Consider the following 25,541-nt stretch of genomic DNA (forward strand, 5'->3'; position numbering starts at 1 on the left):
ACAGTGCAATATGTTATCCATCCACACAGAGGAAAGGTTTTCCACCCACTCCCCCAAACAGCTTTCACTCTCCAAGAGGCAAGAACTGTGCTGCTGGTAAGGTTCTCATGAGCTCTAGCAAATGTAATTTAAGCAAACATTTTTATGACCTATGGGTAAATATCCTTCTGTAATCAAAACTATCATTCCTGTTCCTGTATCATATTTCCACTACAGCCTTGTAGGTCAAACTGACACTTATTTACTGCGTAGTAACACTTTATGTGGATACAGCCTAATTTGGCTTGGTTTTGACTTCTAATAGAGGTTGTGAGGGGAAATATAAGATCCTATAGGCAGATTGAGTGTTAATTCTGTATTTTTACAGCTGAATATTTTTTTGAGTAGCAGGAGGGAAGAAGAAAAAAAAAATTACCAGGTAGACTAAGAGAAGCACAACACATGAGCTCATAACATTCACCCCACAAGCACAGGTACAACAGGAACTTCAGCAAACTCACACCTGTACTAATAAAGAAAATCAATGTCATATTTATCAGATATCCCCATGAATTGGAAAAAAAAAATGCACGACTTGGTTTTAAGCAAAACCTTTATTTTAGCTCATAGGCTTGTTTGTATTAAAACCAGTTACTTCAAAATCAAATTCACATAAAATTCAGCATGTAAATGAACAGAAGTTGTCATTGGTCAGGATCAGATTCTGAAAGACAAGGGCTCCGAATGACATTTGAACAACCTTGAGTGGCAACAGATAAAACTGGGAAGAGCAGCAGGAGCAGCTCCTGCTTTCCAGGCTGAGGAATCCAAGTGCCCCCTCCTTCAGCAGAATTTAGAAGACCAGCTGCACACCAGGGCCGTTTAATGATTTCTCCATTTCCCATCAATTCACTCAGCGAGGGTTGAAAACAGCAATATCCCAGTTTAATCTGCTGCTTCACAGGAGTGAATTCTCTCGAGTCTTGTTAGAGGCACTGCTATTTTCCGCCAGCAATCAAAGCACTTGTCTTAAAACAATTTCCTTACAACACCAACAATCAAGCTACATTATATACATTTCAATTGTACAATTATCCTTAAAAAATGCCCGTGTACAAAATAGGTTATTTTATTAAAAAAAATTACATGCTAGATTTCAATTACATCAACATTTTAAAATAACTGAAAAATTGATAAATAACATTCCAATTTATTAGGAACACTCCTGCAAGCAAGTCCAGAAGTATCTGCACTTTATTTAATATTCTAATAAGCTTTTTAGGGCAACTTGTGCTATAAACCTCATGTACAGTGGGTGAAAAGCTCTTACTTGTGACAACAGAATAAAAGCTAATTAATAAAGCAAGAGTATTTCAGTAAAAATTATTCTACTTATGAAGTAAATACCACAAGGGCATCTCATTTACAGCCAGTTAGACAAAGAACACAGCTAGTGACCAGAACACATACATTAGTTCAAAAGTCAAATATATACAAAAATATATTAGAAAGTGGTTGAGTTTAACCACAGGCTCATGTAAAAAATGTTGTTTTAAATAGCAATAGCAAAAAATAGCTATTTCTCTATCTGCAACAGTACAAAAGGCAACACCTACATATGAGGTAGCAATGCCAGATTAAAAACAAAAAGAAACCAAAAAACAACTTTGGATTGAGGAGCATTTCCTATATTTTCATAGCATATCTGTCAATACAAATATTTAAATGAACACTTCAATTGTTTCAAGAATTAACTACATTAATTTACAAAACCCTTTATTCAATTAACATTTTTTTAAAAATTACTAGATATTGGTTTAGTTACTGATTTCTCCTGTTTCTAAAAAAGCTGTTGCATTTTTCAAACCCAAACACTGTACAGCAAAAATGTGGGGGCTTTATTATACACACTTGGTAAACACTATGGTACATTAAGACTTAATTTACAAAGATCAGAAGAAGCCAACTGTGGTCATTTTATCCTTTTATGCCTAACAGGCAGACACTGCACTCTTTTTACCCCATGTTCAATGCTAGAGGCAAGCTGACGGTTCACTACTCCCTTCCACAGCCACAGCAAGTGCTTGAAGTGTTTCATCTCCCTCCAGGATTGTGAGCCACAAGCATGGCTTCCATCTCTAGGGCCAGGGGTGCTGCCAGGCAGCGGCTCAGAGCTGCCCCTGGGCTGTGCTGGAACTGCCTCAACAATGTGGGGGGGGGGAGAAGGGAACAGCTGTGCCCCTTCTCCCAATTCCATCTCTTTGTCCTGCAGGTGCAGGGCAGGAGAGGCCAGCTGAACATCTCTGACCAAAAAAATGCCATCAATGAAAAGCCAGGAGGGGAGCAACCACCCAGCTGCGCTGTGCTACCCTGGCCGTGGGGCTGCAGGCCCCTCACATGGGTCAAATCCTCTGCTTCCGGCTCCACTGACCAAAAAGACCCTGCTGCTCCTCCAATTCAGGCAACTAAATCGGACATCTGAAGTTAGATGGTTACGAGTAACACCAAAAAATGATCTGGATGGAATTTCAGCATTTATTGTATTAAGAAAATAATATACTTTACATCACAGTGCTTAATTAAACGCAATAAAAAAATGTAAACTCAGAATTCTAGATAAAATTTAGCTTGAAAAATTAGGGCTCAAAGAGTTTTAAAAATTCACAATTTTTTAAAAATTGAAGTCACAAACAGTCAGTCCACATAACTCACATCTTGACTTTTACTTGTAAATAACACCTTTGACGCACTCCAAGGTTTGGCTGGGTTTTGTTTGTTTTGTTTTCTTTAAAAGCCTAAATAACAAATGACCAAGTGCAAAGGTAAGAGGTATTGTTTTCTCTGCAAGGAAACTAACAGTAGCAGTAACCTGCCCACGAGGCCCCGGAGTGCTCTAGTAGATGTAGGGGAATATGCGGTACGGGACACGCTGGCAATACCTCTCCCAGGCCAGGCCATACTTCTGCTTACAGTGGTGCTCATCACGAGCCTCCCGATGAACAAGCAAGCAGATGAAATAGATCACGTAGAAATAGGGCAAAATGTGATTAAAACCTGCAAAAGGAGAAAGTTAAGGTACTTAGATACAGGACAAAAACTCAGAGATGGTAGCTATTAACATGTTCAAAGCTGGTGACACACGCTTGTTCAAGCCTGAAGCATTTTATACTCCTCAAACATCAAATACTCAACAGGACAGTGCAAATATTGTGAGACATGTTCACAGGCAGAAACCAGATTTCCAGTCAAATCTCTGCACCACCGCACTGCCCCACACAAGGTTTTCTCTATTCTGGCTGCAGACGTGAGTCCAGCTTTGCTCAGAGCACATGACTTGACTTGTGGATGAGAAGAACTGGAAATGACCAGAAATGTGAGACTGCAGCCCAAAAACCCAACTATCTTCTGGGCTGCATCAGGAGGAGTGTGGCAGTAGATTCTGATTCTGACCCACTTACTTTGCTCTCCTGAGACCCCACCTGAGTGTTGCCTCCAGCTCTGGGGTTCCCAGTATAAGGAACACTGTGTGTTATTAACAAACACTTCAAATATAATTTCACTGCGTTTGATGACCTCTCTTTTAAATGTATTTCACTTCAAGTCATCCCTGTATATGGCAGCCCTTGTCTCCAAGCAAACTCCCACTTTTGGGGAACTTCAGCTGAAAACACACTCACTAGCCTAAAAAAATTTAAAGAACAGCTAATTAGCAAGTAAGTCCCACGGTTACTGAATGATAAAGTGCCAGAAAGATGAGTAAAATCTTCAGTATGTGTCAAATCTGCAGCAAGTTAGAAAGGGTAAAATGGAAGAGAAAATATGTTGCATTAGACTTATGACACAGAAATCTGCCATTCAATAGTTTACTCTTTCAAATTATTACCACTTGGCATTTCAAACCCAGTCAGATACAAAACATAAAAGCATTTTTGCTAAAATCCACTTTGGTCTCAGAAACTCACCACAGGGTAGGGACCATGCCAGAGCCATGATGATGTCACCGAGGTAATTAGGGTGACGAACAAAACCCCACCAACCCGTGACAAGAAGCCCTTTTCCAGTTGCAGTGGGTATAAATTTCAGATCTGTGAACAGAGTATTGTGGTCAGTGCAGTGACTGAAATATGTATTTAAATATTACAAAGAGCCATTGAATAAAATCACAGCCAATGGGATAAAAAAAATGTACTCACTGGCCAATTTGGGATCTGCTGGATTCCGTCGGAAATTGTTTTTCTGAGAATTTGCACTGCGGAATATGTAATACCCAAAACCTGAAAATAAACATGATGTATTTTGCATTTTCAGTATTTTCCAGTTTTCTCAGCTTCAACAAAAGCATTCATGTGCCCTTTGACACACTTATTCCATCAAAGTGTTTTCCCCAGAGATTCAACTGATATTTTCTGGTTCTGAGAGCTCTAAAAAATAGAAATGCCATTGGAAACCTGCATTTCATATGCTCCTTCTCGTTACTACCTAACTTAGAAAAGATTCTGAAGAACCTTTATTTTCATGTCTACTTTTATATATATATATATATATATGAGTTTTTTAATGTAACACTGAGTTTGAAATTCACATAAGGTGAAGTGCTGCACTTTGTATGATTACAGCTCTATTTAGCAGCCCAGGACTTTGTTACAGCACCTACTCCATAAACTGACCACCCATTTATAAGATCATGATAATAAAAGAACCAAGCAATGAATTACCTGGGTTTGAAATCCATACCCCCCATAATTTTTACACTGCAGCCTAAACTTGCTTTTTCCAAAGCTGCACTGAAAAAATATGATCACAATATACTTTGAATAAAGGTATTATTTTAAAAAAACAGAAACCCAAGAAAAAACACTATGTGAAGATGTAAACATTTTTTTCTGTTTTTCAGTATTGCACCTATTAAGTTGTACATCTTCTTACTTTTTCCAATTCTTTGTCATGGCTACAAAATATGAGTGGGGTTTTTTGCATTTTCTATTCAGATAACAGGGATAACAAGTCTATGTTGGTGCAAATTAAAGGTTGCCTAAAGATGAGAGATCTCTTCTCAAAGCATTCAGCTTTGATGAAAAAAGATCTTTTCTACAAATGTGTTTGTAAGTATCAGGGAAGGAGATGCAAACAATTACTTTTTCCTGATGTTCAGTAGACAACAAGGTGCTGACTCTTTTTTATGAGTCACTCAGATTGACTTAAAAAGGCATCTGATAATTCAAAATATGATTAAGTCACTTCTCCAACTCCAGACAGCACCCACCCAGAGCTGCCTCTCAACAGAACAATTAGGTGTTCAGAGTCTCACCTACCCTTCACCTGCTAACAAGAGAATTTATTATGTTCTTTGTATTTCACAGTAGCCAGACAAGGACTGCTGCATCTGAGCTAAAGCCTCACCTCCCATCTTGAAAATCAGAACTATGCCGTAACCAACAGCAACAATAACATTTATTGTAACTTACAGTTCAGAACAGTAATTGCAGCAGCAATAGGCCAAGTAATTGTGGTGGGATGCCCCACTAAGTAGAAGGCCTGCAGGCTGTAGACAAATGGAACCCACACCAAATCTCCAAATGCCAGCATGAATCCAAATCCATCATGGGTAATGTCCATTGTGGTCAAAACAGCTTCCTAGAAACAAGGAGGAAGGAATTTTAGCATTTCCAAACCTTTCTTCTCTTAACATTGTAATTAGAAATGGAAACAGTTGAAGGGGATTGGCCTTTACCTCATTCCAAAGAGCGTCCACCACATAGAGAAGCTGGAAACTGTTCACAAGAATCATGGACAGTGACGGCACACTGAGATTGTGGATCTTCATCTCAGCCAAGAGCATTGCCAAGTTTATAACAACCTAAATTAGGAAAGATTTTATTTTAAAATTCACTCGTAAAAGGAAGTGGTATTTTCTATCACACTACAGGACATTTTAACACAGGTATTTTTGACCAATGTTTAAGTTTAAAAAACAAACTATTTCACAAGTCAGTGTGCAACTAACCACATTTCTGATGCTGTATAACCTCAACATACAAATACTTTGAAAAGAGGGTTTTCATTTGCCACAAAACAAAGAAGCTAGAAATGTCCTTCAAGCAAATAAAAATGGTCATTAGAAAACTAGCTTTGTGGAACTGCTTTTCAGTACTCATTTATAAGTATATATAGAGTATTTATAAATATATATGGGTATATATATATATCCTTAATATCAATTATGTGTGTGTGTATGTAAATAGTCCTGTGTAATATTTAAACAAATAAAATACCTCAGATTACTGACTCACCCAGCCAATTAATCCCGGACGCAACTCACAGAAGTATTTGAGGTCAAAACTGCCAATACAAGGGTTTAATTCATGTCCAATAAAAAAATCATAGATAAAATACCCTGCAGGTAAGACACAACCTCTGTTAGCAATACTCCTCCTTTTATCTGCCACTACACTCCTCCTCCCCATTAATAAAATCCCACTTTCCACTCATGTTCTCTCATTACAAATTCTTAAAAGACTGGTAAAAAAAGGTTTTTTGAAGAGTATGTGCAAAATACAAAACAAAACCTACACAGTTTGTATTTTAAGATGCCCTAATATTTTATTTATTAGAAGGACTAACCACTTTAGAAGTTCTCCCTGACACTTGTCCTTCTTTATTTTCAGCCTTATCCTGAAGCTCACATCACATGTGTCTATGAACATGACCATGTGACGTCAATAATTTTACATTTTCTCGATTTTATTGCTTTTATCTGAGGAAAAGAAATCTCCATTTAATTGCTTTTGTCTGGGAAAAAGAATTCCCTTCAGCTGGGACAATTACCCATCCATCATAAAAGGTGGACAAGAAGGAAAATACCATGCCCTGACTTCATATCTGGGACTGAGTTTGCAAGAAAAAAAGTGCTTCACAGAGCAAAGCAAAAGTCGCAGTCTTATAATAACCAGCCCTAAAACTAGCCTTTAATTTGTAAAAATGAAACTACAGCAAACAATTGCAAAGAAATAATCCAGAATGTGCTAACTCACCAGAATTTCCACCTGGTGCCAGTTCTTCCTCAGGTGCTTTCAGGGATCGAACATACAGATAAATGCTCAGTGCCAAAGAAAACGCTGCAGCTGACACTGCAAACTGCATGAAGTGATCGTACAAATAATGAAGCTCAAATTCAAAGTATAATAAAACTCCAACAACTGCAGCAGTCAAAATAAAAGCATAAAATCCTAAAGGATGTAGAAGAGAGACATTTAGTTAAAAAAACCCCCAAAACCAACCAATTTATTGTTCTTGTAGGACCTACCTAATCCAACCTTTCTGCATTTTTATTCTTCCAATATTTGTCCATATTCCAGCAACATCTTGCACATCCCATGATTCAAAGTTCTGGGGCACAGCAGTATAACTAAGAGACTCTAAGTCCTGAAACTGTGCTCATCAAAAGGACAAGAGGTGGGAACACTCTTAATACTTCTCAATCTTTTATGCCATAGGATTCAATTCCAGATTTTAGTGGAAAAATGGACACTGACACTGCTAAAGGATAATGACAGCGAGTCACAAGATCTTTTCTGTGGGACAACTGAGACAGATATACACTCATCTATCAATTATCTTCATATATACCTTGATACAGGTGAGTTTTATGACTTAAAATTACTTATCAAGTCAAAACTTGAAAACAAAACCTTTGGCATACTTTGACAGTATAAAATCACGCAGAATGGATTGATGCCCAAATAGGACCAGGGAAATCTCTGCTGCTCTTAGCTAAGGATTTTCTACGGATTCCTTTACAGGGTCACAGGGGTTGAGGCTAGAAAAACCCTCTAGAGTTCATCAGCTCTGGTTTAGACGGAACCTCCTGTACTTCACTTTGTGCCCAGTGCCTCCTGTCCTTACCTTTCCTCAAGAAGCCTTTTAACCTTGCTTTGAAAATTAGCTTTTAAAGCGCCAAGTTGATGGCTTTTTTCAATAATCCAAAATATATATCCAAAAAATATGTAATCCAAAAAAAGCTTATTTCCTCCCTTTGTTAGAATGCAGAAATAATTGTAGCACTATGGCAAGACTGAAAACAGAAGTCCAAAACAAAAACAAGTATGCGATAGATCCTGCAAAAGTGAGTCTTGTTGAGGCTGATTCCCCTTCTATTACTTACTACCCTATTCCAACTTTAAAATGGTGCATCTTACCAGACTATGGCAAAACTCAGCTTTTTAGTGTAGTATTTGGATTCCACTACTGCCCCTTTACAGTGTAATATCTTGGGGCACTTAGTTCCTTGTAATTACTAACTACCTTTTTCCAAGAAAAGGCTCATCCTATTTTATCCAAGATTTACAACAGATACACTCTCTGGTCAAACTGTATCTTTCAACATTTGTATTTTATGGTGCTGAGCATTGCAAATCACACAATGGAATCCGTTTTAGAATAACCAACTGCAACATGCTTACCATTTATCCGGTACTGCAGTCTCCTTCCACTGGAAAGGGGCAGACCTTCTACAACCTAGGAAGAATAAAATCTTATTGTTCAACAAGGTATTTTCTGTGGGCCCTTCAGGGGTGGAAAACCAAGCTCAGCTCTGCCAAAAAGACATTCAATCAAAGCAACCAGCTGGACATGCTCAAACCTGAAGCTCATGCATTGTTCTAAAAAACATACTCTGGACAGCAAATGAAAAATATTAACAGTTTCAAATAAAAACATTTTTAAAATAAACCTCTTCCAAACCAGCTTGAAGAAAGCACAACCGCTCCAATCATTGTGAACATGTACAGCAATAAAACATGATTGATCTACTTCTGAGTGTTCCTTCAGAATCTGCCAGTAACCCTCAAGTCACAAGAGAGGAAAGGAGAGCCTTTGCCTGATATGCATATGGCTAGAATGGTTGACAGCTTTCTGTAGATGGAGATTACATTCCAAAATGCTGGATATCCATAAGAAACCGAATATCAAAATAGCTTGTGAATTTTAAAGTCAAATACGTAGAATTCTATCAAGCAAAGTTCATCCACACTTTGATCTGAATGCCTACAAAATGCCTTCTGCCTTCTTTACTGAAGGGCTCTGAAATGCAAAAATTCTTAACCAGCTGCACTGTTTTAGGCTTATAGAGATCTGCAGCAGCCATATTCCAGTTTGTCATGAAAAACTCTTTAAACTCACTGGTTTCAGAACATACCCCACCTTTCAGCCTAACAGCCAGTTTAGTTGCCCATAAAGACCAAACTGCTCCCAAGAGCGTACCTTTCCAATTGGCAGCAAGTAAAACACAGCTTGAAGGAGAAACCACAGAATAAAGATACCAAACACCTTCCCCTCCCAAAGACTCTCAAGTGCTGGGAGAGGAGGGAAGTTCAGAAGACTCGGATCATCTTGTTTGCACATCGACAGCAAGTAGAGTACAGTAGCAGGCAGGAGAAATAGCATCATGAAGGTCCCTGTAAACAGACATCACATGGCATGTCAGAAGGGATGGACAGAAAATAAAAAAAATTGTTTCAATTTTACTCTGAATTCTGCAGCCAAGGTCCAAAAAGCAGTTCTTGACATGACAGTATCATCAATAAAAACCCACAAAAGAGTACTAATTTTCAACTCTTACGACAATTTGCACACATACCAATTCTTCCCCCAAACTCCAGCTCCTTTGTTTTTGTTGGTACTTTCTCAATTGGTTTTACAGCCACAAATGTCTTTTTCTCTGAATAGATCTCTTCTGTTTTCTTGTCATCTTTCCTCGAACGCAAGCTGTACTGCTCAAGCACACGCTTGACTTCCAGGTCTGGTTTTAACTTTTGCTGTGAACGAATAAAAATAATTTACTAAAAGGTTTCCCAGTGATTTTACTTTATTTTAGTAGAATATTTTATATTTCAGAGGACATTACTCATTATACAACACCAATATACAATTATGCATGAAGAGACTGCTAAAACCAGGCACTGTAACCTATTAGGTCATGATTACAGCAGCAGTTCCAGTACAGAACATCCATCGCCACCCTCCTCCTTTCCTTTCTGCCACATGCCTGGGCATTGGAAAACAATCAGGACTAAGGCAAAGAAAAATCATGTTCTCTGTAGCAAAGTTTTATGTTGCCTTCTATTTCTACTTGATTATTGTATTGCACTTTTCTAGGAATTTCTGAGAAAGCCAAGCTAGGAACGTGGCAAAAAGCTCAGAGCAAATTCCATGTTCCTACCTCCAAGATGATGCAGGATGTGTCATTTTTTTCTGTACTTTCAGGTTCACCATTGTACCTTTTGGTGTTATTCTCACTCGGTTTCTAGTTAAAAGAAGAAAACAGTTTAAGCTTTCAGTGTCCTACATATGGCACTGTTCTGCAGAACTGAAAGTTTGGTTTTCCAAAAAATATCTTTGAAGAAATAAATTCTCTCATAAAAATTCTTGTGAGTCTAGCTTACACAGCTCTGGGAAGACAGGACTCATATGTTTTATTTCAACCTAGTTTTGTTAAAGAGAAGCCTGTCTTCCCAGTCATACAAGAGCCAACAGACCAATCCTACTCCTCAGATAGAAGCCAGGACAAAACCACCAAAGTTTTAAGCCTTTTATCCCAAAAGGTTAAAAATAAAAAAACTAAACAATAGCTGCTGGCTAAAAAACTACTTAAAACCAGCTTGTGATCCACAGGCACTGGATCACACAGCTCAAAGAAGCTCATTGCAAAATAAACCTCACAACTGTGTCAGTGCCCAAGAGTACCAATTTACTAAACCTATCTAGCTAGTTTATATTAATCTGGTTTAGTTCAGCTGAAACCTAACTAAACCTGTTCATTTTCAACAGATCAGCAGAATGCATTTCCAGTTCAAGGGACTGTCTCAGACAAGGGAGAAGCCATCTAAAGGGAACAAGAGGTGGAAGAAATGCTGTTTGTCTCTTCAAAGAGAAACAGCACTTGTACTCCTCTTCACTTAAAGATCACCAGAACCATTTTTAGCACTCTATCTTCACAAAAATGCTAAGAACAAACCTAATAAATTTCAGCTAAATACCAGACATTGGTAAACTTGGAAATGCTTACAGGTTACTTTTTATAATGGAACCAATTTTGCATATTATCCATCAGCAAGGCCACATTTAAATATTCCACACTGTGTGTTTTCCACTACCATTGTAACAAACTGCATATGGTAACAAAACTCATTTTATTTCAAGTTCTAATACCTACCTGCTATGTACCAATTAACACATCTAAAAGTAAGCTAACCTCCTTTGCCCCATTTCACCAGCAGAAGCACATGGCTAACAATTACTTCAATATTAAACATTTAAAGATTTGTGTGTGTTTGGATTCTGAGACGCTTGCAGTATCACCAAATTCAAGTGGAACTTTATAACCTTGGTTTAGCTCTCAAGAATTTCCTCAAACTTTGCAAACTAGAAAGCCTGTTTCTAAAGGGAAAAAAAAGCAGTTCTGAGACATACTTTTGCAGGTAATTATGCTGTCCAGGGAACATGAACTGCAGCTGGCTTTTACAATGATAAACCTAGTCTGCACAAAACCAATCTTTCACAAATAGCAAAAGTTCCTTTTAATAAAATTCCACCCCCCCAAAAAATCCCAACAAACAGAACTAATACCGGCAGAGCTAGGCTGGTCTCCTGAATGGTTTTCTTCTTGTCATCCTTGTGTTCCCTGCTCTGGGAAGCAGAACGACGCCTGCCCCTCGCTGGCCGACCAGGAGACCGGGAGCGAGAGCGAGACCTGCTGCTGCTTCTTCGGGAGGGAGAACTGGAGGAAGACTGGCTCTTCCTGTGCTTGAATGATGATTGTGACTAAAAGAAAGATGGAAAGAAAGCAAAATCATATCTACATCCCAAAGAACAATTTTAGAAACATGGGGGGGTTTGTGATGAAGACTCTGGCAAGCAGTTCCATAGATCTGTCTCGCATTTCCTCCACTGATGCTCTACAAAGGCTGTTAAGAAAGAGCAACTGCAGAATACTCATTTTGCTGGCAATTCCCAAACAAGCCTGTTCCAAGCCCAACTGCTGCTGGCAATTCCTGTTGAAGCTACAGAAATCAGGCTATGGATATAAGCTACCAAAGTGAGCACCAAGCTGTTAAGCACACCACCCTCTCAATCCTGTGCACAGGGAAAGGAACTGAGAGCTGTCTCTAAAGCCGTCAGAGGCCACTCTCACTTCCACTACTCAGCTTCATTAATGCATTTGCCATTGCAATGTTCATCATCTGTGTGAGGCAACACAGAGCAATTCAACACTAAAAAAACCCCAAAGCAGCCTAATCATTTCATTATATCTGGTAACTCATCCCATAAACTGTTCACTCCAAAAGCACTGTTTGATTTCTCTGTGAAGTCTACAATGGTGACTTCCCCATGTAAAACTTCCACAATGCAACTTTTATAATGCATAGATGTTTCATGACAAAAAAAGGCATTTTCCCAGCTTGAGTCTGCTAACCTGCATGCAGAAGTATCAAGTCAGAAAGTCTTGAAACAGTGAAAACAGTTGCCCACCTTAAGGCATAAACATTTTAGTCCAAAAAGAGAAGGCCAGATACTGGCCATGGACACTGCCACTAAGAAGTGACACTACAGTTCACATAAAGACACACAAGCTGGCTTTGAATCTATGCAGGTTTCAGAACAGGACACAGAAATTAACTACAGTTACAGTTAACTACATTCAAACAGGGTTTTTTCTCCTGCATTATTGATTTTCAACTGAAACTTCTATGAAATTTTAAAGGCCTTTATTAGTAAAAAAAAAAAAAAAAAAAAAAAAAAAAACCACAAAAGAAATAACAAAGATATGTAAAGAGGAAGGAATGAGCTCATATGACACGAATCTTTCTTAAGGGTTTGTAATTGTCACAAATACAGCAAAATATCTCATGAAGCCTTTGAGGACCTAAACCAGTGAAAGCTATTTGCAGATGTTTCAAGTATGTGCTTGAGGGGCATGCCCTGTTTATATTTACAGTGACATTTAACTGCATCTTCCATTTGTTATCAAATTTTCTTGTTTAGAGATGGAAAACCACCAATTAATATCAGCCAACTGATTACTACCTTTGTAAGGTACCAAACCAATTTTTCGTGAAAAATCATGCTATAGAGTTCCTGAAGGATCAGACTTGGTTTTCCTAAAAAATACTACTTTTTTTTTGACAGAAATAGAACAACCATGATACTTTAAAGATAGAGTCATTCTGAACTTCTACTTGAGGTGTCACATAGAAAGAACCTTTTATTTGGCCCCAACTCCTTGAAGACAAACTTAACAAAATCTTTAAAAATAACTACCCAGTCATAAGTTGAAGCACTGATAATTAAACACACGTGTACTCACCCTTATATCACTTTCTTTCAGTGCAAGTTCAGTTCCATCTTTGTACTTGACAGTATAAAGATGAGCAACATCATCATAACTGGTCACTTGTACTTCGTAGTACAGGACACTTCCCGGCCAACGGCCCATCACCACCTCGCCATCAGCATACTTCCGGCTTGGCATTTTCCAAACACGATCCCTGGAAAACACATCAGTCACTCCACAGCACAGATAAACAGCAGGCTTCGTTTTCCCCCACTCTCTGTATCATGTAACTGAAAAGGGGACACTTACAACAAGGCTCTACTTCAAACAGGGAAAAGGCTGTGTGGTAAGAAGACAGCAGAGATCGCCTTTCCAAACCAACACTAGACAGAAGAAATAGTCTTAAAGCAGAGAGAAGATTGAACTTGCATGTTCTGGAAAAGCACTCAGATGTATTAGACTAGTATACTGAGCTAGGATATACAGTCTCCATCATCAGGCAAAGCACATCTTTGACCAAAATTACATAACGAAGCTCATCTTCTCAAGAGGGAAATGCAAATTACACGGTATTGAAGTGTCCTCTAACACTCATTTCCTGTGGTTCTACAGAAATGACAGAAGTGATGATTTCTAAACATTAGATATCTCCAATCTCCTCAACACCTACAGCCACATTACACACTTTCTTCAATATATTATGCCAAACTCTCAAAAGTTAGGAAACTTCAGAATTAAGCTCCTGTCTGGGTTAAATACTTTTCTTTTCTCTTCTCTTTAGCACGAGGGCATAATGCCTTTTCCAGGGCCCCATGGGAAAAGAAAGCACAGCATCAAAGCAATCACACAGCAACCTGAAAAACTAAATTCTATGCCCCTGTCTACACCATCAGGTTTTTACTTGATAATAATAGAACATGGTGTGACTGCTTCCCTTGGTTCACCCCACCAGGTGCTTGGAAAAACCATAACTACAACTCAGAGGAAGTTATGTTTAAGTGTAAAGTGCTGTAGAACTGTTTGTTAAGTGCTTTGTGTTATGTCATTGCCTTCTAAAAATAGATATATAAAATAGAATATACTTTAAATCTCAGTGTCTCAAGTGAGACCACCTGAAAAGTCTAAGGTAAAATATATACTAATATTTGTACTGGCACCATGTGTACACCAACACAGAAACTCAGAGGGGATGACAGGGACAGGACACAAACCACAAAACACTTGTGTCAAAACATTTCATTTTAACTTGTTTGCTTTACAAATAAGATGTGAAGCCACACAAGCTAAGGTAAATATGAGCTTTTAACTAGATAATCATTACTTATTAACTAACCTGCAGTGAAAAAGTTAAGATTCTTGGGGAAAAAATACTGTTAATATTCAATCACAGACCTTCACCACACGCTGGGGGATGGGGCTCAGTGAGGTTTTACAATCAACATTCATTCTGGCATTTTCTGACATTGCTGTTAAATGTTACACCTGCGTAGCTCTCAAAGTCAAAAACAAAAAAAACCCCACAACCTCAGTAGAATTCCCTCATATGATTTTATTACTAATACTCCAAACTGCTTCAGAACAGAAACATCTGGCCATCTCGTTTGCTGTGTAATACTTGAAGGAGAAAAAAAGAAAAAGTTGCATAATTTGGTTTCACTGACACTTGCCAGTCAGAAAAATTATCAGTTCCAGTCTGTACCTGTTAGGCAAGTGCTGCTCCAGCTCTTCTGCCTTCTAACCTCTGTTTCTTGTCCCAGTTTCTTGTTTCTGTCTTATTCTTTCTGAATTCCCACTCCTCCAACTTTCTTTTATCCCATTCAGCTTAACCCCTTCAAAACCCCTTAACCCTAAACAAACAGCCCTGTTTGTTATGACTTCCATATCTTCATTTCAAATTCTCCACTCTCTCCTCACCCCCCATGTTGGAGTCTTTGTGGATTTTCTGCCTTCTCTGCCCTTGTTCACCAACCCCGTTCTGGTTCCTCTTTGCCAGCTCTGCTAAACCTGCTCTCAGTCCCCATTTCTGTCTCCCTGCCCTGGCAAAAGGCAGTTCTTTAGGAGACCCGTGGCTGCTCTTTCCCAGCCTCCTGCAGCCACAGCTTCTTCCTGCCCTTCCATAAATGGCCTGGACACCGGAGCTCCTCCGGTGCACTCAGAGCTGTCACCAGATGTCACACCCTGAGCCGTGATTCAGTTCCCCTCTGCCTGCTGCACTTCCCAACCGCAGCTGCTGCTTCTCCTGACCTGCAGCACCTCGGGCACAGCTGCAAACCTGGAGCCTGAGCAGGACAGAGCTGCTGCATCCTCAGACAAAGCTGTGACAACCGGAACCTTTGGAGGGTGAATCCTTTTCAAAAAAGGATTTTTTCATGGAGTTGCGACTAAGGACATGTGCACTGGCCTTTCCAATATATACCAACCACCTCAGAATTTAGACACAATTTCATAGAGATAATAAAATGCAACTCTCTGCCAGATTTTGGAACCCAGAAGTTCTGTATACAAACACAAAGCCCACAGAAAAAGCAACTTGATGATTTAATTCTTGTAAAAGGCAGAAAGTCCTTCCCTTCCTCCAACTGTGCTCTCAAAAGGAGCTGAAGTTAGTTTTACGAAATTTAAAAATATGGTTGAAAGACCTGCTGCAAAATCAATGTCATGTAATTCAGCCTGAGGTAGATACCACCAATATGAGATTTCAAAATAATAAATAAGCAAGTGGAAGTATCTTTTGACTCAAAAGCAATGAATAATCTCATTAACGTGGAAAATGATGTATTTTTCAATTGTTTTTCCTTTAATATTACAGCTTAATAATAAGCTCAAATATTAAAAATTAAAAGAAACAAATGCAACTTCTTATTCTATCAAAAACAACCACCTTGTTCTGCACCCCAGTGCCTCCTGTGAGGGAGGTTTGTAATCCTCATTCCTTACATCCCACTTCAAAAAGCTGCACCTTTTAAAGGCAGCCTTCATCTATTCAGATAACCAAGACAACTACTGGCATCGAGAAAAGACAGGAAGCCTTTCAGAGAAAATTCAGTTTACATTTTTAATTTACTGCTCTTTCAAGCTTTACACACCCCTGATAATTTTCATGGTATCAGCTGACATCAGCTTAATAATCCCAGTAGTTCTGCACAAACTTTTGAATTCCCAGGCTTCAAAACACGGATCCAAAGAATCTTACCACACACAATGAACGCTGCACTGTTCACACACCTGCCTGCAAGCTTAGTCACTTACTCAGGAGATGAAATCTGTATTTTCTGAACCAATACTATTTTCCTTTGAGAATCTAGAGCCTAAGAGAAAGGATCAAAAGGACTTTGTATCCTATACCAAGCCAAGCCAATTAATGCAAATCACCCTGGAGCTTTAAAAGTTGCTAAAGAATAAAAGTTTCTGCTGACTCAAACAAGAATGAAATAATTACAAAGAAACTTGGCTGAGAAACATATTGCCCCATTCATGCATTTCTGGTCTTCTTAATGACTCGCTCGGTAGATAGGTGGGAAGATAGTTCAGTGCGGAGAAAGTGATGACTGTTACCTTGTAGCCATGGGGAGATCACACCCCACCAGCAGATGTTGTGTACACAGTTTGAAGAATAAATAAACACTAAGCAAGTTTTCCCTCTCGGAAGAGCAAAGCTCACACACACTCAGTGGTTTCATTTACTAATTCTGACACCTCGCCACTGTCAGACAACGTTCTGGGTGTCAGAGGAGGGAGCCAGTTGAATTCAAGAAGAAATGTAGGACAATAAAGAAGACGCTGACAGTCAAGGCTAACAATACACGGAAAGTTACTACTGAATTCACCAAAGAGAGCTGTGCAAGACCTCCTCAGCAACACCGTAACTCGGTATTTCCAGCTCTTCACCGTCAGAACGGTGGAGGCACCTATCCCTGTCCAAGCCAACATAACTTCACTACTTAAAACAAGCACAGATAAGCCTCGAGACAAAAATAACAACCCATCATCCCTCGGGCTGGGAACCGAGGATCTTCGCTTCAAAGAAGCTTTGTAGCGGAAACCCCGCGAACGGAGGGGAGGCAGGAAACAGACCTCGGCGGCAGTGCCCGAGAGCGGCGGGGCGCTGCTGACAGGAAGGGCCCCACGTGCCGGCGGAGGCCCGGCCCTCGGCCCCGCCCCGGCCGCGCTCACGGCCCAGGCCTGGCGCGGGGCCTCCGCCGCGGGAAAGGGAGGGGCCGCGCCGCCCCTCGGCGGCCTACTCCCGCTCGGAGCCCGGCGCGGCGGAGCCGAACAAAGCGGCGCCGCTCGGCCCCGCCGCCCCCGGGGCCCCAAGCGAGAGGCCCGCGCCGCCCGTCTGCCCACCGGGAGCGAGGCCCGAGCGCGGCCGCGGCGATCGGCCGGAGCGCTTCCCGCCGGGAAAGCCGCCAAGGAGAAGCTGGGGGGAGGGGGAGAGGGTGGGAGGTGGGAGTATCCCGGCCCGCGCGCGCCGCCATTCCCGTTACCTGGTGCCCGCCCGCGCCGGGCCGGGCCGGAGGCGGTTCCGCGGAGCGGCGGGAGCGGGGCCCGAGCGCGCGCCGCTCTCCGCTGAGGGGAACAACCGCCCCGCCGAGCGACGGTAACGGCCGCGCGCACGGCCCCGCCCCCTCGGCCGCCCGCCCGCCAACCGCGCCCATTGGCCGGGACGCGCCGTTTGAATCGCGGGGTGGCCGCGCGCCATTGGCTGCTCCGGCGATGGCGCGGTCCGCCCCCCCCGCCCGGGGCGCGCGCCCGGCCCCGCCCTGCTCCCGCGTGAGGGAACGCGGGGGTGGGTGAGAAGGGGGCGCGCTCGGCCCCCCGCCCCTCACGGGGGTGATGGCGGGACGGGAGCGAGAGCGGGGCGGGAAGGTCCCTGTCGTGGTGATGGGGGCAGGCTCAGACCGCCTGCGCAGCCCGGGCACCGCATCCCCTGTAAACAAAACCGAGGGTTTTGTTTACGGACCGCTCGCGGAGCCGGAGGCGGGCGAGACCGCGAGTACTCCTACACTGTCCGAACAACAACCTGTGTCCCTTCCAGCCCTGCACCTCCAGCGTTCAACAATGACAAAATGGGGTAAAAATGCAGCAAACAACATCCCTTTTCGCTCAAAAAGTAAAATTGAAAAGGGCGAAAAAGCGGAGGTGGCGAGGCGGCGAGTGCTCCTACACTGACCGAACAACAGGCTGTGTTCTTCCCGCACCAAACAAAGCCAAAACAGGGATAACAGGGCGGTGAAAACGCCCTGAAAACACCCGACTCTCTGCAAAAGAAAAATAAGGACGGCCAGAAAAGCAGAGGAGGCTTTTGAAGCGGTGAGACGACAGGTGCTCCTACGCTGACAGAACAGCGGGCTGTGCTGCCTCCAGCCCCGCGCTTCAGGCACTCGGGAAAGCCAAAATGCGGCACAAATACGGTAATAAAAGTGCAGTAAAAGCACACTCGCTCTCTCCAAAAGGAAAATAAAAAAGGGGCTAAAAAACAACAGCGTGTGGCATGGTTACCTCTGTGGTTTTGGTGCAGCTTTTCCAGAAAGGCCATTTGAGTTCCTGGCCAGATTTTGAAATCAGGAAGTCCAAGCAATAATTGAGCAGGCAGAAACAAGCTGTGCTGTGAAAAAGTTAACAAATCCTCCTTAACAGTGAGGTTTCTTTTCAAATAAGTTGCTTTCAGTGTTGGAATCTTAAAAGTGGTGAAGTGCTTTAAGAGTGAAATACAGACATGTTTGTGTCTGCACTATCTTTATGGACCTCCCGAATTTTCTAAATTCGGCTAACAAGTAGATGCTCTGTCCTAATAAAAGCTTCCTAAACGAAGGGAAATTCCCAAAAGACAAGACCACTATTGTCCTGTACAGAAAACTGCCAGTGCCATGCAGACACAGCAAAAATCTCAGATAAAAAAGAGCCCTGAAACAATAGCAACATCACCATAAAATAAAAAATTAAAAAAAAAAACCAAAAACAAAAAAAAACCACCACCACCACCACCAAAAAAAAAAAAAAAAAAAAAAAAAAAAAAAAAAAAAAACCAAAAACAAAAACAAAAAACAAAAAAAAAGATAAACACCTCAGACCAAAAAAACCACAGCCAAAAAGAACTGACATAAACAGGCCCCATGGTAGTCATGAGCCTAACTTGTCTGAGACATAATGGTTATATTTGGGGGGTTGTTTTCGCTGTTTTTGTTTGTCTGTTTATTTATATTGGGGGTTAAGTTTTTAGCTGTAATTTTTGAATTAAGAGTATGGCAAGCTTTTTTTTCTGTAAGTAATTGCAGGAAATGGGACTTCCTGGATGAAATTTTTTGTAAAAATCTATTTCACTATTTATTTTGCTTATCCTTGATTTTTAAATTTTTGTAAGCAATTCTTTTTAAATTGCATTTTGTATCTCCCCTCTTTTTTACCACAGATGTCCAGTTTCGTTTGTCAAGCATTCATATTTTGCACTACGTGATGCAGTAAAAGATGTCTAAAGGAGGTTACAAGTTACTCAGTCAAACCAGAGCAAACATGTAAGCATAGATTTTAATAAATGCAGTTAGAATAAATTTGGGTTTTGGTTGTGTTAAGGCAATCAGCTTTATCTGAGAGACATTTGATAATTTACTACACAAAAGAGTGCAAGTGAAGCTTAACTTCTGGCTTCAGATAATGAATATTTTGGTTCCAGCTAAGATTTCCGCTTTATTTACTATTGCAAAGTTTACAACTATAATGTTAAGAACTGTTTTCAGCAGTTCAGTCTAAATTACAGTAGGTATTGCTTGGAATGAGCCTGTTTCGTTTTGTTGGCAGAAGAGGCCTACAATTAATATGTATAACTATGAAGGGTTTCAATTGAAGTCCCATTTAGAGAACAAACTTGCCATCAGAGAAATGGTTTGGGTTTGGGATTGTTTACTGTACTTGGATTAGAGACCTCTTGGGCCACTGAGAACTGTTTCTTGCAATTCTGCCAGTGATAAATGGTATACATTTGAGAGATTGTTTCAGAAATATTTATGGGACCATCACAAGACAGCTATAAAACAGGACAAATGTGAAATCCAGTCAGCATCACCACCACCAAATGATCTGCTGCAAGTTAGGTCTGAAATCTGCCAAGATCTAATAAAGCATCTCAATCCCACAATGTAAAACTAAAAAAATAATTCTCTAGGCTTTCATTTTAATGGGAATCCCATTATCATCAAGGTTGGAAGAGATCCTCAGTATCCCCTAGTCCAGCCATTACCCCAGCACCACCATAATCACCCATAAACCCTAAAAAGCTGCAAAAACCTAAAGCTGCCAACACAAGAAGGTTGAGAAACATTCTGATAAATGGCTTTAGCAGAGGCTACGGGGGGTGGGTGGGGTAATAAAATTCTGGTTCCTCTCCTGATTAGGCCTTTGCTTCACTAGTAGAAAACACCCATAAGACTCATAGTAATGTGGTGGGTTCTATAGTCTGTTAAACAACCCATGCATTCATATACATTCAGATATATATATGTGTATATTCTATATTCATGTATGTGTGTGTGTATATATATCTATGTATATATATGTATATGTATATATATATATATATGCTTTCTCTTTCTCCTTCTGTCTAGTATCAATTTGATCAAAGCGTCCCAGCCTGTCCAGTGAAAATATATCTAGTTTTTGCAAAAGTGGAGGAACATTCCTGGCTGGCAGCTGTGTTCCTGACATGAAGCCAAGCACTTACCTGCTGCAGCCAAGCTGGTGATGAAGAACACATGCACTGTGTCATATCACAAAGCATAACTGGAAGAGAAGTGAAAAAAAACAAAACTCTTCTCCTCTCTGCTTCTCCAACATTGAAAAGCTGATGATCCACTTCTTGAAGGTGTTTGTGAGTATGCTCAGGCGTTTTGGGGATTATTCCATTAGTATATGTAATTTCCTTCCTATTCTTTCAGTGGTAGAATGCTTCTTACTAAAGGAGCAGGAGATTTGGGATTAGCCTCTGAATGTTACCTAACTAAATCAATAAAGGTTTTGTTCACACAGACCTCAATAAGGGAGGGATTCCACCCTTGAGCAGGGAAAAAAGTTCCTCATTATATATTCATTTACGATGTAGTGAATTGGAACTTCAAGCTGCCTATAAAGGAGCAGCCTGCTAACAAACAGTGCTGCTCTGGGCCAATTAACTTGAACACTTGCATTCTGGGAGGTTTTGCAAAATGTTTATCTTTAGAAACAGCTTTAAAAAAATACTCAAGGCTATCAACCATGCTGGGCTCAGCAATAAGAGGGACACAGATACATGCAAACTGACTCCTGTTCTCTAAACAAGAGAAGGAGAAAAAAAGCACATTGAAACTTTGATCTCCACAACAGTGCAATGAGTTTCCTTTCTGTATTGTGTGTGAATTTATAAATAAGACTCATTTTTGACTGAGGGAAGTTGATGCAATTCTCCAAGAAATGGGTCTTGAGATAAGAGTTTTGGTATCTTCTGCTGGGCTGCTTACCTTGCCATTTTTGCAGCAGGGCTGTTAAATTACTCCAGCAGAAAGCCCTCGGGACAATTCAGTTTCTGAAGGCTTATGGAAAACACAGACTACAGGATTTCCAAGTATTGGTAAAACAGACCCATTTCTATGTGGCAAAGTTATGTGCTTGAAGAAGTTGTAAATATTTAAGCAGAAATTGGGTATAATTCTCAAGAAAGATAGAAAACTTCAAATTTTAAATGGAATATTCTGAATACAAAGAAAAGCCACAATCCTCTCCTGGGTACTCGTTGACTCACAAGCAGTTTTCCTGAAGTCTTCTGGCTTTTAAACCTGTATGCTTAGTCTTCAGAAAGAGATTACAGAGCCGAGTGACTTCAGCAGGGATCTCCACCGGATGGGAGGCACAGAACCTATCTTTTCCTGGTTCCTGTGTGACAACCTGTCCTGCATGGGGGGAAAACCTGGCCTCAATCCCCTCTTCTGGCACATGAACAATGTTACATCCCTAAGCATGAAGCACTCAGGTACCTGAGGAAAAAGAAACAAATGAAACACGTGGCAAATGCAAAAGAGGCCGAGCCCAAAGGCTTTGAAGTGTCACAAACAAGTATATACATATATACAATGTATATATGTACATGTGTATGTGTATATAATACACATAAATATATATGCATAGAGATAAAGAATGAAAAACCATTAACTTTACAGCCTTGTTTTTGCAACCAATGCATGATTTTAACGCCCATGGCTGGTGCTGTGCACAACTCCCTGCAGTAAGATGAAGCTAACATTCGAGTTTATTTATGTGTAAAACAGGCTGGTGAGGCGGCTGGTCCGCAGTGAACAGGCATCGGAGCCATGGGACACAGCCAGGCAGGGATCAGCAGTGAGGCTGCTGACTGGGCCAGTGGCAAACAAGGCCCTGCACCAAGGCACCATACTGCACCCACCTCCAGCTTTCCAAATTGTGTTAAAAATTCACTGCACTATGAGGGAATATTTTAAGGAAAATAACTAGGGTAAATTTGGACATGTATTTGTGACAAATATTTATAACACTGGGATATGTAGAATAGGTGATAATTCTTACCGGAGTACAGACACCAAAGATACGATTTTATTTAACATGGCATTTAGATTCTGCCTCTTGTATTTGGTGCTACTGCTATCCTCCCACCTCTCATCTTATTCTTGAAGGAAAAAAAAATTAATTACTCCAAACATGCAGGCCTAAACCAGGAGTGATAAATGAAGTAATCAGCTCGATGCATCTAGTGAGCGATGAGCTCACATATTTTGACTTCAGGAACTGATATCACTGCATATCTACTCGCAATAAAATGGACTTCTTCTCTGATTAAACCTGCTCAACTAGTCCTGTTTATAATTGTTTAAAACACAGTAATTTAAATATTAATTAACTCTTTGAACTTAAACATCTATCTTTCTAATAACATGTTAATATATATGCATGTACTTATGTATCCGCTGTGGTTTATGAAGATGGAGGGTTTAAACTGATTCAGATGTGGTGTTTACTTTTTAGAAGAGACTTCTAAAAACCAAACTAGCATGTGTGCATCAAGTTCAACTTTCCAGAAGTATTAGTGGTAAGTGTAAGAGAAGGGTTTCAGTATATGTGTGATCCTAGGCATTGTTCACTGCTTAACATTTAAAATCCTTGTTTCAAATATATCCACATAGATTTAGTCTTGTTAGAAGCAATTTCAGTAAATGAATCAAGATGCTTCAGGGCAGAATTTGCATGGACAAGCCTACACCTCCCTCATCTCCACAAATCTCTTTGCCTTCTCTCCCGACATTTTACAGACTACCTATGTATATTGTGGCTGTGGCTTTATATTGAACCATTTACAGCACAACAACAAATTTGTGTCCAGATCCTTGATTAAGCACTGAGCATCCAACAGCTGGAACAGAATTGCTGAAAGATACTGTCAATATGAAAACTTTGAGTGAGCCAGTACCTGGAGACAGATAAGCAGCAAAGATAGATCCTTCAGAGTCCTTTCTTTGTCTCTCTCCCCTTTTTCTCTCCAGTGTTCCCATTTACCAGGCAGGAGGAGCTCAGCCCGAAACATTAATTATGGCAAGCAGAGCCTAATGGCAGAGTTCTCATTTAATTAAAGGAGAAATGATAGTTAGGATGATTCCTCACCTAAACTATACTAAACACCGAATTCATAATGAATTCTGGCACTAGGCAGACTGCCAGTTTTCAGACACTTCTATGCTTAATTTTAACTGCAGAACCACCCCTGTAGCTTTTGAATGCCACAAACCAGTCTGTCAAAGGCATTCTCAAGGGTGAGTGTTCTGGAAAAAAAAAAGTGACTTGGATATTAAAAAAAAAAGAGAGAGAGAGAGAGAGAGAATTCTGTTAGGACCAATTCCCACACAATGTTTGTTTGTTCAGCACACAAAAGGAAACTGCACTTTGTTCTTCAAGAAAGCTGGTGGTGCTGCAGACATCGTTACACTGACTGAGAGTCCCAGTACAGCAATTCAGATGGCTCACAGGATATTTTTCCCAACCTGTGCAGAGCTGACCACTCCACCAGTCCCAAAGAGCTTTGCTGAGGTTTTTGAGGCCAAAATGAAACTGCGGTGCACACACTGCATCTGCCATTTTCGTGAGCAGTAGGTGGCAGGATGGTGGTTTAAGATTCAGTGTTGTTAAATACAGCATTAAATCTAAAAGCAAAATCTTGGATATGTGATACTGAACTGCATGAAATTGTTTCCCCCTGCTGGGTAGGATGGTCACACTGCTGGAGCAAGCCCTTATTTTGCTAGCCAGAAATGCACCTCAGTGATAACCTGACCTGAGCACACTCCCCTGCACAAAAACAAAAACACTTCCTGCTCCTAAGTACTTTGCATTTATGCCAACAGGCGATATGACTCACTCCCTTTACTTTTAAATTGTGCTTTCCCTTCAAAAGGGCTCTGGCTGACCTAGTCTGGATGGATCCCTCTTGCTACAACAGCAGGCCCATCGTGGTGCCCAAGTCCACCTGCTGGAGCACCCACAGTTCTTAACTGTGCATAATTTTGTGCTGCACTGGAGTTGTTTACCCTTTTTCTCACTTGGTTCATGGAGAAAAAGCCATTGTTGTGTGGCTCAGAGGTTCTTCCTGTAAAGCACTGGTGTTACTTGTTTTACACAGCACTGGTGAAGGCACATGGCAGGAGGGCCTCGTGGTGCAAAGGTGATTGGGCAAGTGAGGCTGAAAACCACACCGCAATCGAAAAGATACCCAGCTTGCTTGGTTACTTCTCTGTTCCCTTCCTCTCTGCTATATATAATGACATTTCTGAGCACATTTCCCCAGTTACAACTTCTGCCGACATTGCACCAGCCTTTGGTGAAGCTGCGGTGGCTGCAAAGCCATTTCCTGGACTGGCTGAGTTCAGGCTCTGTGGAGGTGCAACAGCCATCTCATCTTCAGCTGCCACTTCAGCACTGGGACATTGCATGAGCTTTCATCGGAAGGAGGGAGAAAGAGATAATATCCAGGTGGAATTGCAGAGCAGCTCCTGGTAGCCAAAAAAGCCAGGGCTGCTTTTACAGCCTGCAGCAGGCAAGGCCAAACAGAAATGAGGAGATCATCACTGCATCCTCAAGCCTTGCTTCAAAGCTGGTGTTTTACAGCATTTTCAAGTTTGAAGGAGAGTTTTTAGTTTTGGTTTGGTTGGTTTTTTCTCCTGTCCATAAATCAGCATCACTTGCCTTGAAA

General features: G+C 40.9%; 1 protein-coding gene across 1 annotated transcript; it reads right to left on the reverse strand.

Moving 5' to 3' along the window:
• Nucleotides 1-574: 574 nt before the first annotated feature.
• LBR (lamin B receptor) lies at nucleotides 575-17,913 on the reverse strand. Its single transcript, XM_066316276.1, has 14 exons — nucleotides 17,791-17,913; nucleotides 13,340-13,520; nucleotides 11,602-11,796; nucleotides 10,196-10,279; nucleotides 9,614-9,791; nucleotides 9,238-9,431; nucleotides 8,439-8,493; nucleotides 7,011-7,205; nucleotides 6,270-6,373; nucleotides 5,711-5,836; nucleotides 5,445-5,613; nucleotides 4,173-4,253; nucleotides 3,942-4,064; nucleotides 575-3,033 (listed from the first exon to the last, which is right to left on the reverse strand). The coding sequence occupies exons 2-14, from the start codon at nucleotides 13,502-13,504 to the stop codon at nucleotides 2,873-2,875; spliced, it is 1,830 nt and encodes a 609-aa protein (XP_066172373.1). The 5' UTR covers nucleotides 13,505-13,520; nucleotides 17,791-17,913; the 3' UTR covers nucleotides 575-2,872.
• Between the last annotated feature and the right edge of the window lie 7,628 nt (nucleotides 17,914-25,541).

Source organism: Sylvia atricapilla, chromosome 3 (genome assembly GCF_009819655.1).
Source record: "Sylvia atricapilla isolate bSylAtr1 chromosome 3, bSylAtr1.pri, whole genome shotgun sequence".
Taxonomy (NCBI): domain Eukaryota; kingdom Metazoa; phylum Chordata; class Aves; order Passeriformes; family Sylviidae; genus Sylvia; species Sylvia atricapilla.

Coding starts and splice junctions, on each gene's coding strand:
- LBR (XM_066316276.1), bottom strand. CDS start 13,504: ATGCCAAGCCGGAAGTATGCTGATGGCGAGGTGGTGATGGGCCGTTGG. Junction 9,792..10,195: donor CATCCTGCATCATCTTGGAG/GTAGGAACATGG, acceptor ATTCGTTCACAG/CAAAAGTTAAAACCAGACCT. Junction 4,065..4,172: donor AGCAGATCCCAAATTGGCCA/GTGAGTACATTT, acceptor CTCTGTTCACAG/ATCTGAAATTTATACCCACT.